The sequence below is a fragment of the Leptosomus discolor genome, chromosome 4 (genome assembly GCF_034619465.1).
Source record: "Leptosomus discolor isolate bLepDis1 chromosome 4, bLepDis1.hap2, whole genome shotgun sequence".
Classification (NCBI taxonomy): Eukaryota; Metazoa; Chordata; class Aves; order Leptosomiformes; family Leptosomidae; genus Leptosomus; species Leptosomus discolor.
Window position 1 is genome coordinate 28,908,373 of NC_141394.1, and position 15,442 is coordinate 28,923,814.

At 42.3% G+C, this 15,442-nt stretch overlaps 1 protein-coding gene across 1 annotated transcript in view; it reads right to left on the reverse strand.

Moving 5' to 3' along the window:
- Positions 1 to 3,231: 3,231 nt before the first annotated feature.
- RAP1GDS1 (Rap1 GTPase-GDP dissociation stimulator 1) overlaps positions 3,232 to 15,442 on the reverse strand; it is an 82,957-nt gene continuing 70,746 nt past the window's right edge. The window contains exons 10-15 of the mRNA XM_086464799.1: positions 15,013 to 15,147; positions 13,316 to 13,441; positions 12,316 to 12,455; positions 8,939 to 9,065; positions 7,501 to 7,629; positions 3,232 to 3,897 (exon numbers count right to left, since the gene is read on the reverse strand). Of these exons, the coding sequence (XP_086320925.1) occupies positions 3,770 to 3,897; positions 7,501 to 7,629; positions 8,939 to 9,065; positions 12,316 to 12,455; positions 13,316 to 13,441; positions 15,013 to 15,147 (785 nt within the window). The 3' untranslated portion in view covers positions 3,232 to 3,769. The remainder of the gene's footprint in view (positions 3,898 to 7,500; positions 7,630 to 8,938; positions 9,066 to 12,315; positions 12,456 to 13,315; positions 13,442 to 15,012; positions 15,148 to 15,442) is intronic.

A 15,442-nucleotide genomic window follows, 5' to 3' on the forward strand; every position in this document is an offset into this window, starting at 1 on the left:
TGTTGTCAGTGTGTACTCTTGATGTAGCACTTAACACCAACAGTACAAAGATACATTCATGCAAAATTCTATTATATGTTCATTCTAGAATTCTACCATTTTGTGAAAATTTGTCCAGTGAAGGCCCCCTGCCTGCCCTTCCCCAAACTAGCGGGGAATTAAATCCCCAAGTCTCTCGTATACGATGTAGAATACTGTGTTCTAATTAAGTCACAAAACACATTATCATGCTGCCAGCGGCTGCCCTTAAGTGAATAATAAGCCGATATGTGAAGGGCACATCCCCACATGAGGAGATCCCGTATCTGCTGTCAGCTGTTGTTGAAGTCTCTGGCTAATGAACACACTCTGCTTCTTTCTGACAGGTTGTTGGTGTTCCTCAGACAGCCGTGACTGCTGTTTAGTGCAACTGGTGGAGCTCTCCCCGTGGTCATTTTAGCGACCCCAAAGTATTCAGAAGTTGCTGCTTTGCAGGGAGCAGCACAAAGGGGATTTGTCATGACTTACTTAAACTTCCATAAAGGGAGCTGGGAACTTCACTTTTTTTGAGCGCAGATGTAGTGAGAGCTGGCTTATTTTATTGTGCAGGTAAAAATGGGTGATGATGTTTTGTGCTTATTTAGACAGAGGAGGTGGTTGTCCAGTTTTTTAGTATTTCAAAAACTGTAGAGCAAGCTAATCCAATTCAGTATCTCAAACCTAGAGTCTTGTCCACAAAACACCACTGTGACTGACTGAAAAGCATGTCTCTATATCCAAGTTGAAGTCAAATACCTTTTGTGTATTACAGGCATATATATTTATCTGAATGTATGGAAATGACTCAGCAAAATGAGAATGCAAATATGGAGGCCTTGGGGGGTTGGGGTGGGGCAAAGAACAAAAGTCAACTGAAAAGAAGCAAAGTCAAGGGTATTGCCTAAATCTTTGTAACATGCAACAGATGTGACAAACTTGGATAAGCCATTTTTATGATGCAGGGGGAGGAGTGAGACACAAAGATGATTAAGGGGATGGAACATCTCCCTTATGATGAAAGGCTGAGGGAGCTGGGTCTCTTTTAGTTTGGAGGAGACTGAGGGGTGACCTCATTGATGTTTATAAATACGTAAAGGGCGAGTGTCAGGAGGATGGAGCCGGGCTCTTCTCGGTGATGTCCAATGACAGGACAAGGGGCAATGGGTGCAAGCTGGAGCATAGGAGGTTCTACATTAACATAAGGAAGAACTTTTTCACTGTGAGGGTGACAGAGCACTGGAACAGGCTGCCCAGAGTGGTTGTGGAGTCTCCTTCTCTGGAGACATTCAAAACCTGCCTGGATGCATTCCTGTGTGATCTACTGTAGGTGGTCCTGCTCTGGCAGGGGGGTTGGACTAGGTGATCTTTCAAGGTGTTGGAAGGGACCTAACATTCTGTGATTCTGTGAGTGGCTGCCTGCATTCTGTCAAATTCCTAACAGACTTGCATACTGCTTCTTGCAGTTGTGGCTAGTTGCTGCTTCTAGGATTTTTGAAACATAACTTCTTCTGGGTCTTGTGGTCTCATTTGACCAAAGGGGTCTCTGGATCCAAGGCCTGTATTGTTGGGGTATGTGCCTTACCCGAAGTGAAACTTTTCCTTGTATTTCCACACTGTGAAATGTAGAAACATACGTGTGCTTTTGATCTTGCTGGCTGGTGTGGTGCTAGGTATTGCAAAAGTGGTACAGATGCAGACAGGTGTATCGTCCCAGGGGGTACTGCCTGCCCTGTGCCCTGTGGCAGCAGTGGTTGTTTTGGCAGCAGACAAATGAGAAGGCCCCGATGTCTGGCATCGCTGTCATAAAAACAGTCTGAGCAGCAGAGGTCAGGCTTTGTCGAGGTGTAATCCATCTGCTAAACATCTAACTGGACTATCGTCAGCAATTTCAATTCAGCTGACTTCAGTCAAGTCAGTGGTGAAATGCCCATGACAGTAATGTCCTTAGATCCTGTTTCTCTTACCAAAAGAGCCTTAGATGAGAAGTGACTGACCAGCTACATAGAAATGACCTGCAGGCTGCAGCATGCCTCAGAACAGCGCAGCATTTGTGTGGATAGATAGTCACTTCACTTACCTCCTGCTACTGCAACATACACCCATCCTTGCCCTTATGCAGGCTTTCCTTTTGTGTACAGGCTTTATTGAACCATTACTAGCAAATGTATTTCGAATGTCTTTTTTAAATAAGAGGCTGTTGTACAGTTTAGTATTAGAGGCTTTTTCTGTGTACAGTTTCTGGCACTGGATTACATGGACGTGGACTCTCTGCTGTGTGAATACTGCTGTAGCATCTGCTGCATTTTGGTACAGTCTCAGAGCTTAAACTGAGTATTTGAGGCAAGTTTCTTTTCATACCCAGCTTGTGTACATAATACCTTTCCCAGCATGAGCTGCGTTTTCCCATCACAGTGTCTGTGGGACAGCCAGTGGTTTCATGGAGCTGGGAAGTTATTTGGGAAGGTCAAATGCAGTTTTTATTTGCAACCACGTGGCATTGGGATCGCATGGGTGCTTGGCCTCTGGGTTTGCTGCCTCTGCTGATAAAGAGAGCCTGAAACTTCTGAGGCTGGCACTTCAGCACTGGTAGTGCTGAATTCACTTTAAAATGTTACAGATCTTATGATCTTTGCGCATTGTGGGCTTGACCAAGCTAGGCAATGGTATTGCCTGGTCAAAACTGAATGTGCTGGAAACTGCTGCCCTGACTGCTCCCTGTTTCACCACAGCTGTCTGCTGGTTTGCTCTCTGGCATGTCACAAACCTACAAAAGAGCAACTGTGAGAGAAGATGCTTAATTAAACTGGCAATTTTCCAACTCCTTTACCTAGGAAAGAAAAAGTAAGACTCTTGAATTCTGCATTTTGCACTTGATGCGGTTCTGTTGAAAAATCCTTCTAAAAAAACCCGAAACAACTCAACAAATGAAAACCCACTCCCAAGCAAGCCTGAGAGCACTCATACCCACATGGCTTTATGGGATAAGGATTGTGCAGTGTATTCCAGTTAAACTGCACGACTGTTAGACCACACAGTGCCTCTGTGTGAGCATACACAGTGAAAGCGGCTGGAATAGTTTCCTTTGTGTTTGCTCAATTCAAAGACAGTGATTGTCTCGGGGCCAGCGCCAGGACCCAAAAGGGCTCCTCACCAGTGCGTGGCGGTGCAGTCTCGGCTTCTGCATGTGATCGCAAAAAACAACAAACCACAGGATAAAGTGAGAGCACTGAAATTTTTATTTGTTACCTCTAGGTACCACGAGTTTGACATTAATAGGCAAGACCAGTGAATGAGCAGCAGTACATTGCACTCCAACCTGAATCTCCAAAGCACCAAAAATGGAGCTAGATTTACTTCTTAATCCTACAGTCAGCACACTAGTCTGGACTTGCTGCATCTTGTATTGTCCCTAATTTAGTAGTACATTGTTATGCAGTTAGGGGGCATGAGGAAAGAGTCACTGTGTAGCACCACTTCTACGTCATCATAGGACTACAACATGCACGTTCTACTATGTGGCCCAAGCAACAAGAATACAAGTGGAACAGTCACGGGTGGAGACAGGTTCATGTTAACACCACCTATGAATTTGTAGAAACCTTTTTTGGATGGGTACCTACAGCAGTTCATCAATTTGTGTGGGAACATTACACGCATGCACGAGTGATACAGTGGAAAACAGCAGGAGCGGCAGCAGGACGGAGGACAAAGGTGAAATCTGTGATGGGATGCACTGGAAACCAGACATTCCTCAGCTCTCTACAGCAAGTCTCTGCTCTGTTAGCGAGGCCTGCTGGGCAACAGTTTTGTTCTCATGGCTGCGGAGTTTTGATACGACTTCTAGAAATGCCAAGCTCTGCACTTCCTTCTGAAGAGGCTCTGGAAAAGGAATGGTAAAAGAAACGGTGCTTTGTACAAGAGGGGCAACAGAGCAGAAAAGCTTGGCCACTGTGAGAAACTTTTCTACTGAACCCCACATGCACACAAGCACACAAGTGTGGGTGTGCGTATATGTACAGTCTTTTTTTTTTTTTTTACTTTTTTGAATAGCTTTTGAGGACAGAGAGAACTCTCCAGGGCCTGCGGCATGCACAGACTCCATGGATTTCAGGTACAGATGAATGATGAAGCTGCTGCATAGCAGTTAAGAAAATCCACCTGGATTGCGTTCCAAAACAGATGCTTAGGAAGTATTTTTAGTGAAACTATTTTTCTGCTTAATTTGTTAAACTAGCCTACCAAGTAAGTGTGCCTTGAAAGGTTCACTATGTCATCTGTCTGTAAAAATCAGCCCTGGTTGTTTGCGGGGGTGTGAAGTGGGCGAGATGGTTCTTTAATGAATGTGTCACCACTTGGTCGCTGTTGGCTGTCCAGTTCCAGTTCAGCTCTGGAGTTAGACGAACACAACACGTGGCGCATTGCCCAGGGCCACACACATGTGTACAGCGCTGATGTTTGACTCAAAACTATGAGACACTGTTTTACAATTCTGATCCTGGATCACACTGTACTTTGGATTGATAAGGAGAGGTTGGGAACAACCCATAAAATGGAGCAATTTTTTAAAAAAATTAATGGGTTTTCTCAAAGCCCTGTACTCTGTCTCGCAGTTGAGATCCAAAGCAGTTGGTTTTGTTTCATGCCCTGTTCAGGCCCCACTCAGCAACAAATACCAACATGTATTTTTGCTTCCCAGGTGCTGCTGGGGGCCAAATCCCTGAGCTTCCCAGGAGAAATCTCAACCAGCTGTTTCAGATAGCTCTGCTGCTATGCTATGCACATTTACTTTTTTTATTTTTAAAATAGAAAACTTTGACATTTGTTTCCCTTCCTACCCACTTTCTTGTTCACATGTTTTCAATTTTCTGGCAGTTTAACCCCTACTGTGTAAGAGCTGGGAACTCTCACGCTGCTGTGCACCTGGGAACCCATATATGCAGAGCGGTATCAGTGAAGCCGTTGGGGTGGTTATGCTGTGTAAGCACTTCCTGCTCTTTCTGGCCTGAGATACCACATTTAAGCAGGTGTTACTGAACTGAATTTTAGGAATTTACTGTGCTTTACGCTGGCTGAATAGTTCTGCTTAACATCTGGGCTCTCAAACATTACTTGTTTCCATTTTCCACTGTCCTCATTTTTTCCTCTTTCCATCCCTTCCCTCAGTTGCAAGAGCAACTTCCAGATGGCAAAAGCCACATATAAATATGTATCTATTTACTGCTAAACACAGAGTTGTTGGCAATATAAAGTTAAATGTGATGCCAGGTACGCTGTACCAAAGGACAGTAACGGCAGCAGTCACTGCAGAACTAAACTTACCAATAATTAAACCAGTGCAACCACTGCTAGCCTTTATGGAACTGAACCATGCTGGGGTCAGTTACTTTAAAATGGTTACACAGGTCTGTTTACGGTAGAATATGGAAACATGTAAATATAAATGTTGACTGTGTGGAGACTGCGGTGAAAATATGTTAGAGGCAGCAGAGCTGGGAGAGAGATGTATTTTAGTATTTTCACGTGTAAAGAGCAGACTTGGCTCTTTGATCTCTCTTCTCCTTTAAAATAGTTAAAAAAAAAAAAAAAAAGAAGTAGTTAATACCAGGGTTGTTACTTCTGTACTCACTGGTTTTACACAGGTCTGTTCATCAGAATGCAGGGCTGAACACTGGGTCAGCCAAGTGCTGGGCCAGTTACCTCTACAGCTGCCCACTGCAGTGATGTGCTGCCTGTTCCTGGCAGCAGGCTGATGCCTCGTGTCCAGGCAAAGCTTATAGTGTGTTGGCAGACAGAACTCTGCCAGTTGGATAACCCTAAAAAATCCTCTAAGACAAGACGGCTCCTTACTCTGGTGGAATAGAGGCAGATACTTGACTTTAAGTAACTCTGGCAATCTTGCAGGTGACAAGACTCGGGGAAGGAAAAATACAAGGGTCGGGCAGAATTTCTGAGGATGCTTATTTTAGTTGGAAGCAGTGGGATACACACAGGAACATCACAGTGAGGCTGAGGGGGAACCTCTGCAGAAAGGCTTCTGCTCTAAAATGGATGGATAATCCCAAGCACAAAGTGGCTCAAGAAGGTTGTGAGAAATGACTGAATTGTATGTGAATGAAGTGGGAGCTGAGGCTTGTTAGCAAGTCTTGTTTGAGCACAATCTGTGTACACTGAGAGATATATATGGCTCTAAACCCAAATATTTGTTCCTTTAAGTAATACAGCATTCACTTGCATGGAGGTACAGCTCACCAGAGTTACTTACAGTAGGCGTGGTGAACTCTAAGGGGGGAGGTGGGGAAGGCAGCTTTGTTTACATTGCCAGCACACGCTTAGCTATGACAACTTCTAGTCAAGTCCATTGAATTGCTGTAAACTCATTTCTGGAGGACCTTCAAATGTTTCACACTTGGCCAGTCACATGCAGACAGGCTCTGAGTTCCCACCTTTCTGTACTTAATTCAGTTCTTTGTCATCTTAGTTGTCTGTAAATTTCTGAAACCTTTATGGGATGAAATTTGTTCTTCCACAGAGTAAATACTTCTTAAAGAACTGAATTAAAGAAATGTAGCCAGTTCTTCAAAGCTCAGCTGGAAATCAAGTTTCCTCGTGATACCTTGCTCTTTTTTTCTTTTTTGTCATTGTTGTTGATTTGAGGTTTTTTGTTTATTTGCCCACGCACAGGTGGGAAGCTGCACTATCAAACCACAGCCTGCTACACCACCAAAACAGCCTGACCTTTAGCAGAGGGTTAGCTCAGAAAGATTAGAGTTTATGGTGCCAGGACGGACACGCGTTAGGGCATGTCGTGCTTGCCTTTCAAGGTACCCGTGAACAGCTGGGCCTGGTAGGCTGAGCAGGTGCCGAGGGAAGGGCTCTCCCTAGTGAGTTAAGTGTGAGGATCCTTCCTAAAGCAGGATTATAGCCTAGTGCTGTACTAAGTGCTCATTTGTGCACACGTGTCCTTGCAAATATCACCTGTATTTTTGTCTCCTACCATTCTTGTAGGAATTTAAAACTACAAGTGGGGAGGCTCCTTGCGAAATGCCACCAAATTTTACTTGACTAAATTGACCAATAACAGAAAGCTATCACACAGCAATTATGGGGAACTTGCAGCTGAAGGTGAGAATAAAGTTTCTTGTTATCTGCATATTTGCAAAGACAGCCTGATACTGTACAGCTTTAAATGCCTTTCATTTCTCTCCTGTCAGTCGAAATTTGAGCCAGCTGCACCCTGCAGAAGCCAGAGTCCAATTTCTGCAGTTAATATCCAAAACTGAGTTAACAGCCTCTTTCTTGACACTATCAATAAATGCTATTAATACAGTGTCACAGTAAATTGAACCCTTCCGTGGACACTCTTTGTGAGCACAGAACCCATCTCAGAGTGTGTTTGCACACACTCCTATGTTCAGGCTGAAAGAGAAACCCAAGTTTAAACACACAAATCTCTTACGAAAGCAGCCTCTCCTGGATACTCACCAGATCCTATTAGGGCACAGATCAGCACCATGGAGTTGTATTTTATTTCTGGAGCACTCCTGTCATCTGAGAGCAGTCTGTGCAGAATCTGAACAAGCTGAGCATTTTCAAGATCCTTTTCAGCAGTGACTGAAATACAAGTGAAAACTTCTAAGTCTGGAAGTGCCGCTTGCATTAATGCTTCCGCCTGTCAGCCATTTACTGAACCACGGATCTCTCACCGCAGTGAAAGCCGTGCTGTGGTACGGAACTCATTGGCATAAAACTGAAGTGCATGTGAGATGGTCTGATGATAGGAATCACAGCTCTTGCTATAAAAACGTAAAATAGCCTAACTGCTTGAAAGGACAACCAGAGTTTAATGATAAAATCCAATCATCTCAAATGTGCACTGAACTGATGGAAAAGCCACCAGGCTCTCTATCTATTTAGGCCAACACTTGCAATATTTCAGCTTTCAAAACTCCCACTGCCTAAATTTGCTTTTAGAAATTCTGTGTATATACAGAGGGTGTAATTCTTGATTCTGTGGTAGAGGGAGCTCAGGGTCCATTATAAAGGCTATGGAAAATTTTGAAGAGCAGAGTGAGAGTTACTTCCTGAGAAACATTATATACTGAATTTGGGCTTGAAACTTTAAATGTCTGAAGACGAGACAAAGAAGGGTTACACGATTTATGTGAATAGAAATATTTTTCCTTTTAATTAAAACAATGCCCTGACACATTGGCAGTGATTTGGAAGTTGAGGATAGCATTCCTGTAGTACACAATGACAAGAGATGAAATGAAGAGCAAAAATACATAATTTGCTTATTTAGTTCCTTATCTTGATTAATAAGCAAGCAAACAGGATAAACAAAACCTCTGTTGGGCAGTTACCTTTTTGTTTGGTAAGCTGAGGTACTAGAAAGGCAGGTCAAGACATGTAATAGTCTCTGCCTTCATATGGCAACTCTTGCACTTATTTTTGTGGAACTTAATAATAATAATAATAGACACTTCAGGGGCATTATCCACCTCTGTCTGTATTCTCTAGCTCTCACTAATTAGGTAAGTGAAAATGTTACTTTGCTAAGCCCTCTCAAAAGCGCATTAACTGTGCCAGTGTAGGAACACAGTCAGGTCACTACAGTTTTCGTAACTGTTAGCCTTCTGGGTTTTACCCAAAATCTGAAGGTTACGCTTGAAGGGCCTTTCTAGATCATGTGATCACCTACCAGAATGATGGAGCAGACCCTGTATGACCAGCAAACTCCAGTTTTCTTATTGCCTGCCTATGTCTGCATGAACTGTCATGTATTTCCATGCTACTGAAAAGCAGGTGGAAGGAGGAGGCTGTTCTACATCGCAAAAGAAACCCGCATGACTCTCCCTTTGACTTCTCTTGGGCACAGACCGGAAAGGAAACAGGTAGAGGTAACCGCTGGGATACTCACCTAACTCTAAAGCTGCTATTAATGCCAGTGCAACGAGAGCTTCATTTTGCATTATTACATGTTCACTGGTTGCCATGGTTACTAAATGCTTGATGCCACCACTCTGTACAATGGTCCTAATGACATCCTAAAATAAGTAATATAGAAATGAAAAAGTTCTGCATTGCATACAAACAGTATTAAACAACAGAATTGTCATAGATGCTACGTTACCTTTAATTACCTTTGGGAAAGGATACTCGTTGGCTTTATGCACCTATAATCACTTTACACGTGCACGTGGGCCTATAATTTATCTGCTACTGCTCTGCAATTATGAGATACAACCTGTTAAACCATGCCAGTTAACCACATGACTGAGTTAAGATACACGTAGCTAACTCTTCTCTAGGTTATACTGTGTAACTCAAGTTCTCATGGTGAGCCACCAGTTGCCTAACAATGAGTCCCCCTTCATTATGTTTGACCTCAGCTGGTGTTCAAAGAGGACTAGTTTTCTCTTATGTTGTGGTGTTCAGAGCAGCTTATCAAATGCTCTCAACAAACCATATATTTGGGATAAACAGACACAAGAACATAGTTTTAATACAGTTATCAAATCCTTCATCTCTCTCCACGAATTTTCAGAGTTTCTTCAAAATGTTCAGAGAGGCAAGATCGCAAGTATCGCACCTTACAGTAATAGAAACCGTGTACTTGAAAAAAGATTTTTAGAAATGGGCAGGAAAATGAGCAGCATTCTTTTGAAGTATTGCGGAATTTTCCTTCAAATACAAAGCAGGTCAGGAAAGGATACCAGCGTGCTGGTTTCTGTTCTAAAGCCAGCAATTAAAACTAACTGTTGCCCACTAGCTATGAAATGAAAATGCTGACTGGGTTAAATGGATTTAAAGCAGTTTAAAAATACACAGTTGGGATTCTGTTTTCAAGTCCAAAATTTGATCCTACTTATGTACGTGACAACAGATGAATAAAGACTTCTAGTGCCTGCATGCTTTTGATTACTTGTTAATTATCACTTAAGAAGTGAGTTTGCACCTAATGTTTTCACTGTTATGTCCCAAAAACACTTGCAAAATGTTTGCCTGAAAACTACCAACTTGTCAGGCCAAAGGGAAACTGTTCAAGGGAATGTGGTTTCGTTTTTATTATTTTTTGTTCTGTGGGTGCACAAAGTTTTGAAATAATCTGATTTAAATTTTTAATCAGTGTCCAATTTCCATTTTAAGCACACATCCCTTTCTAACCCCACCCGCAAGCCAAACCACATTAGCCGATACGTGCGTGCGCATGACTGATGTTCCAGTGCTTGCACGGGCTGCGCAGTGACATTCCCTACGCAAGGTAACAGGCGTGGTTTAAGCCCATCCACGAAGCAATTGCTCACCACCTGGAAGCTGACACTAAGCCCCTTCCCGAGCAGGGATCCCCCAGTTAAATACTGAGCCATGATGTCACATGGCATCAAACATCCCCTTGGCCAGTTCGGGTCAGCTCTCCAGCTGTGCCCCCTCCCAGCCAAACCCAGGATACACGATATGATCGCAATCCCCGAGAACTTATTATTTTAGATAATCATGCTGAAGATGTTCGTGGCACAAGTCACAGCCTAACAATTCAAGAATTTCACATTCAAAATGTATTTTTTTCTGAATGATGTAATGTATGCAAGCATGTAAGTAAGTTTATATTTTTCCTAACTTGCAATGATGTGGTTCATTATTTGTGATTTCCTGCTGGAACTCTGAAGTAGTTTTGAGATTTCATGGAATAATCTGGGAACTGCTAATTTCTATTGGAATTGGTGTGGAATTTTGGCTATATAAGGCTTGGGAATCAATCAGCACCTTTGATATCAAAATTTTTTATTTTGTAGGTGAACATCCCCCTCTCAAAGGCAGCACCAAATAGACAGAAGAGATGACAGCAGTCAGGTTTGGTGCTAGTGTGACTTAACACACAAGTACCTGCTCAATTTTTTGGAATGGGACGTAAGTTTTCTAAACTTCTGTTGCCTTTGCAAATGTTACCCCAAATCCTTTAAAATTAAAAACCAAATTAAAATCCGATGTGCTGTAAAGAACCATAAAGTTGTACTCGCATTCAAACCTAGAGGGCAGTAAAAGCATTAAAAAACCCACTCTCTCAGCTCAGTTTTCCTCTTCCAGTCAAGTTTCCTCTGTATGTAAACCCCACAAAAGTTCATCTGTGATAATTCTGTTAACTTCCGTATTAGTATCTCTTTGATGCCATCAATAGTGTTTTTGTATTTAGAACTGGATTCTATTGTCCTGTAGAGTACTGATAAAAACTCGCATCTGTGGCAGTGTACGCCATCTACCCGTGCATCTTGGGGACTGGGGGGTGGGGGTTGTAGAAAAAAATGAGATCTCAGAAAAAATGAAAGCTGATCAGTTTCAGAGTCTGAACATAAAATGGAAAATGGACATTAGAAAGAGGTAGAATATTAGAAATCAGCAAAGATTTAAATCTCTGTAAGGCCTGTTGATTTGGTTTTGGGGAGGCTTGGTATAATCAGGTCCACAACACGTTTTTCACATTGCAAATGCCATGCATGAATGAAGAGTCACTGTTATAGTCCGAGCTCTCCAAATCACACTTGATATTTAAGCTCGGTCATACAGCCTGTGTTTGTATCAGCGAACACACTAAATGAAATCTGAGCCTGAAATAGCTTCTTTTCAGAGGAGATGCTGTTCTCCCTTCTAGGCTATGTTTTGGCTAATACTCTCCTGAGCAAGGATGGTGGACTTGGACTGCTTATGTAAAGGTGTTTGGGTGACGGGAATGATAGAACTCATCTGTCCCACAATTTCTCTTAATGTCATGTACAAGCCAGCATCTGTTAGAATTTGGAATAAATCAGCACTTCTTGGGCTCTGTTAGAATCTTAAAACTCTGCAATACGCTATATGCCGAGTAGGGGGACAGACTATTTCTGGATCTCAATTTTATATAAATATATAGCAAGATCATAACAATTGAGTGCAATGATTCTTCATATATAGCATCACTAAACCGCAGAAAATATGCTGAACCTCCACAGGATACAATACAAATAAAAATGAGTCAAGACTTAGCCACGTCAATCCTAACAGTGTTCCTTCAACTGGCCTGCCACTCTGAGATTGTTTTGCTTTTGTTTTGTTTTGTTTTTTTAAAAAAACTACATAGTTCCAGTGAGCATTTAAACCTGTTGTTTGTGTCTGACTGGCAGGTCCCAGAGGCAGAGGAGATGTAACAAGTGAATTAACCACCCTGACACTCTACCAGGATTACAGACCCGAGGGTTTGGCTACCAAGTGCAGAGGTAACCCTTAGTTCTTACAAGCGGACCTTTTTCACCACTAACTTACTTTTGATTTGCTGTGTCGTATAAGTGCAGAAAGTAGTCTGTTGGACTCTCCCATCACACCTGCATGATCCTTGGCTTCACACCACTCCACCAGTCGTTCCACCAGTTTCACATTTTTACCCAGCTGTTCAGCTGCTTCTGCTGCATGATGCCAGAGTCAATAACACAACAAAAGAGTTGACACTTTTTAAGCAAGTGCTAGAAAAATAAGCTGAAAGTTACTAACTGGAACAAGTTTGTTAAGTAGGATTTCACTAGCTTGCACTAACAATGGGAAGTCTAGGTTGCATGGAAGCAAGTGAAGCCAGTCAAAATGGAAACAAAATACAGAAAAACATTTGTAATCCAGTTTTTGAAAACTTATCAGGCTAGTTAATGAGCCTTGTGCACTGATTAAGAGTTAGGAAAATAGACGTGATGTCACACCCCTAGGTGAGCTAGCTCAAAAATTTAAAACCAGGAGGAACCGCTGCCAGAAGGGAACACTGTGGTCAGTCAGGTGAGGTCTTATAGACTATAAGTCATGTAAGTTTCTTCAATGAATTTCTGTTTCACATCTAATAGCTCATCTTGGAACAAGCCGTTAAACTAAAAGGTGCTTGTTCACTTTAAAATTGCAGTTTATCAACTAACGAGTGCATTAGTCTGTTCCAGGGCAGTGGGTACAGCCAGGAAGTGCAGTCAGTGAACAGCAGAACAGGAGCGGCAGAGTAAAACACTCACGGCTCAATCCATACTCGTAACGCAACGGTGTGGGAGAGTTCCGAAGTACAAAAGTAAATAAGGAATTGACACCTATTCTGAGGGTCCCTGGTAGTCAATTTAGGAGTTCTGAAAAAAAAAACCAACCCACATTCCTCTCCCTTTGCATATGTATTAGATTTATTCCAAGACTTAAGAAATAAAATTTTTAAAACCCCTCTCTTTTGTAAGAATCTTGGCAGCGTATCACAGACTGAACCAGAGAGAATCACTTAACATAGAGAACAGTTTATTTTTACCTTGTGCATCTATTAACATTCTTAATGTTCCCAGCAGCTTGAACTGAACAGGGGGCATCTCTGATCTGAGAAATTTCAATACAGCATCTGCAACACCAGCCGATAGCATCTTAGCCTTATTTACAACTGCATGAATAAAAAACAGGGATAATCTCAAGAACATTTCTGGAAGATGCAGTTTATTTCCAAGACTGTCTTGAAGCAAATTTTCAGACACGGTTTGAAATATAGCTTGTGAACGCAGACTTCAGGTACGTGAGCGTGTGCTGACAATGCTGCGTCAGGAAAAATGTTGTGGCTGCTGAGACACAGGTGTGAAATTAAGTGCTTTTTCCTAGCATGCGCACCTAATTTTCAGTGTTCACCCCAAAGGCTAGACTTTTCCCCCTTGGACTAGAACAGGTGTCTTCCACAAAATGCACCATATGATTCTATGAAGTAGAAGCCCAAGCTAGTACTTGCATCCCAAAACACGAGGAAACTTTTCTGATTCCAAACAACACTCCTCCATTTCACATAGGCAAAGGAACTAAAGCATCCAGTAAGCAGAATAACCTCTTTCTTGGTTCTGATACCTTATACAAACATCTCTGTGGCCTGACATGTCTGCAGCCTGTGGTCCTTGTATTGCCTGCTCCAAACTGTCTTTCATCCCCTCCACTAGTCTACATTCTCCACTTTCATGGAGCTCTTTGAAATATATGTAAGATGCAAACTTCGCCCAATATTGTAGTTAGAAAAAAGTACTTATTTCATATCTGAAGCAGGGTTTAACAAGCAGTTCCTCACTGGGAACAGTTATTACTTGCTCATTTTTCTGTAACAATATACATGAAATCTTATGTAGGGCTCTGGCAAACATCCTTGAGCGCAGGCTACCGAGAAGCTTGCTGACTGATGGAAGTTAACAGAATCGCTCACCTGAGAAAGGTAAGCAAATGGCATAACATTAAGGGTGCACGGGTTTACCTATGTATGCATGAGCACTCTTAGAAAGTTACTGTTTGTCAAAACTGAAAATAGGAAAATAAGGTTAAATGGATCAAAGACTTATTTTTGGCTTGGTACAAGAAAGCATACGCAAGTATTACTGACTTTTTATGTGCATGTGCTCTGTCTTTTATGCTTGGGTAATCAAAACTCATACAAATTAAGTTATTAAAAATGACAAAATTAGCGTTCAGTTCATTGCCTACGAACAGTAACTAATTGCAGCAGGCTGGCTATGCTAACAGCCTACCTCCAGCTCTAATTTGGGAACTGTCAAAGTCTCAGGAAGTTACAGTTAGATGCAGTGTTTCAGCGAAGTGGGCACTGCTCTCCGGTGAGGACCCTCAGCTGCGAGAGAGATCCCAAATGAAAAAACCCGCAGTGCTCTGGACAGAAAGGATTCAGAAATCCTATCCAAGGCTGCCTCAGCTCCCTGCCTGTTACAAAGCTGCCCGTTCCTTGGTGGGGTTAATACCATGGGATCAAAGTGGCAAAGGGTGGTCAATAGGCCTGTGATGTATTTAAAGCTGCTTGTCACAACTGCTGTGCAAAAGACAGAAAAGGGGTGACGGTCCTGAATGAAAAGCAGCAGTCTGACCTGCCTCTAGGCCTGTGGGTCAGTTCTCCCACCATCATCCCCCCGGGGGGGTGCAGTGGGAGAACAAAATTTCACCTTCAGGTAACTATCAATGCAAAATGAGGCTTACCAGGAATCGCCAGGTTTCTGAGAGCGCTCAGTGCAGCGTGCTGCACAGTTACATTGCCATCCTCCACATGTCTGTCTAGCAGATCCATCAGCTTTTGAACTATGCCATTATCCACCATATGGATGCAGTTTCCGTCTGTGCGAGATGAGACAAGTCACTTGTGAATGGAAGATCATTACTAAGATTTTTAGAAGAGCTTTTTAAGACTAGAAGGGTTATTTTCTTCCTCCTTTCTAGATTTCATTGTTGAGAATTTGACCACTGTCATCAATGGGAGTTGCAGTGCTCACGACAAATTTAGAAAATATAAGAAACACCAAGGGAACAGAAATCCCCTATAACTCTCTACAAATGTGACACACAGTATTTTTAAAGTAGGCTTAATGCTTTTCAGGATTGTAAAGTATAAAACTACTGATGTTGCTGTACA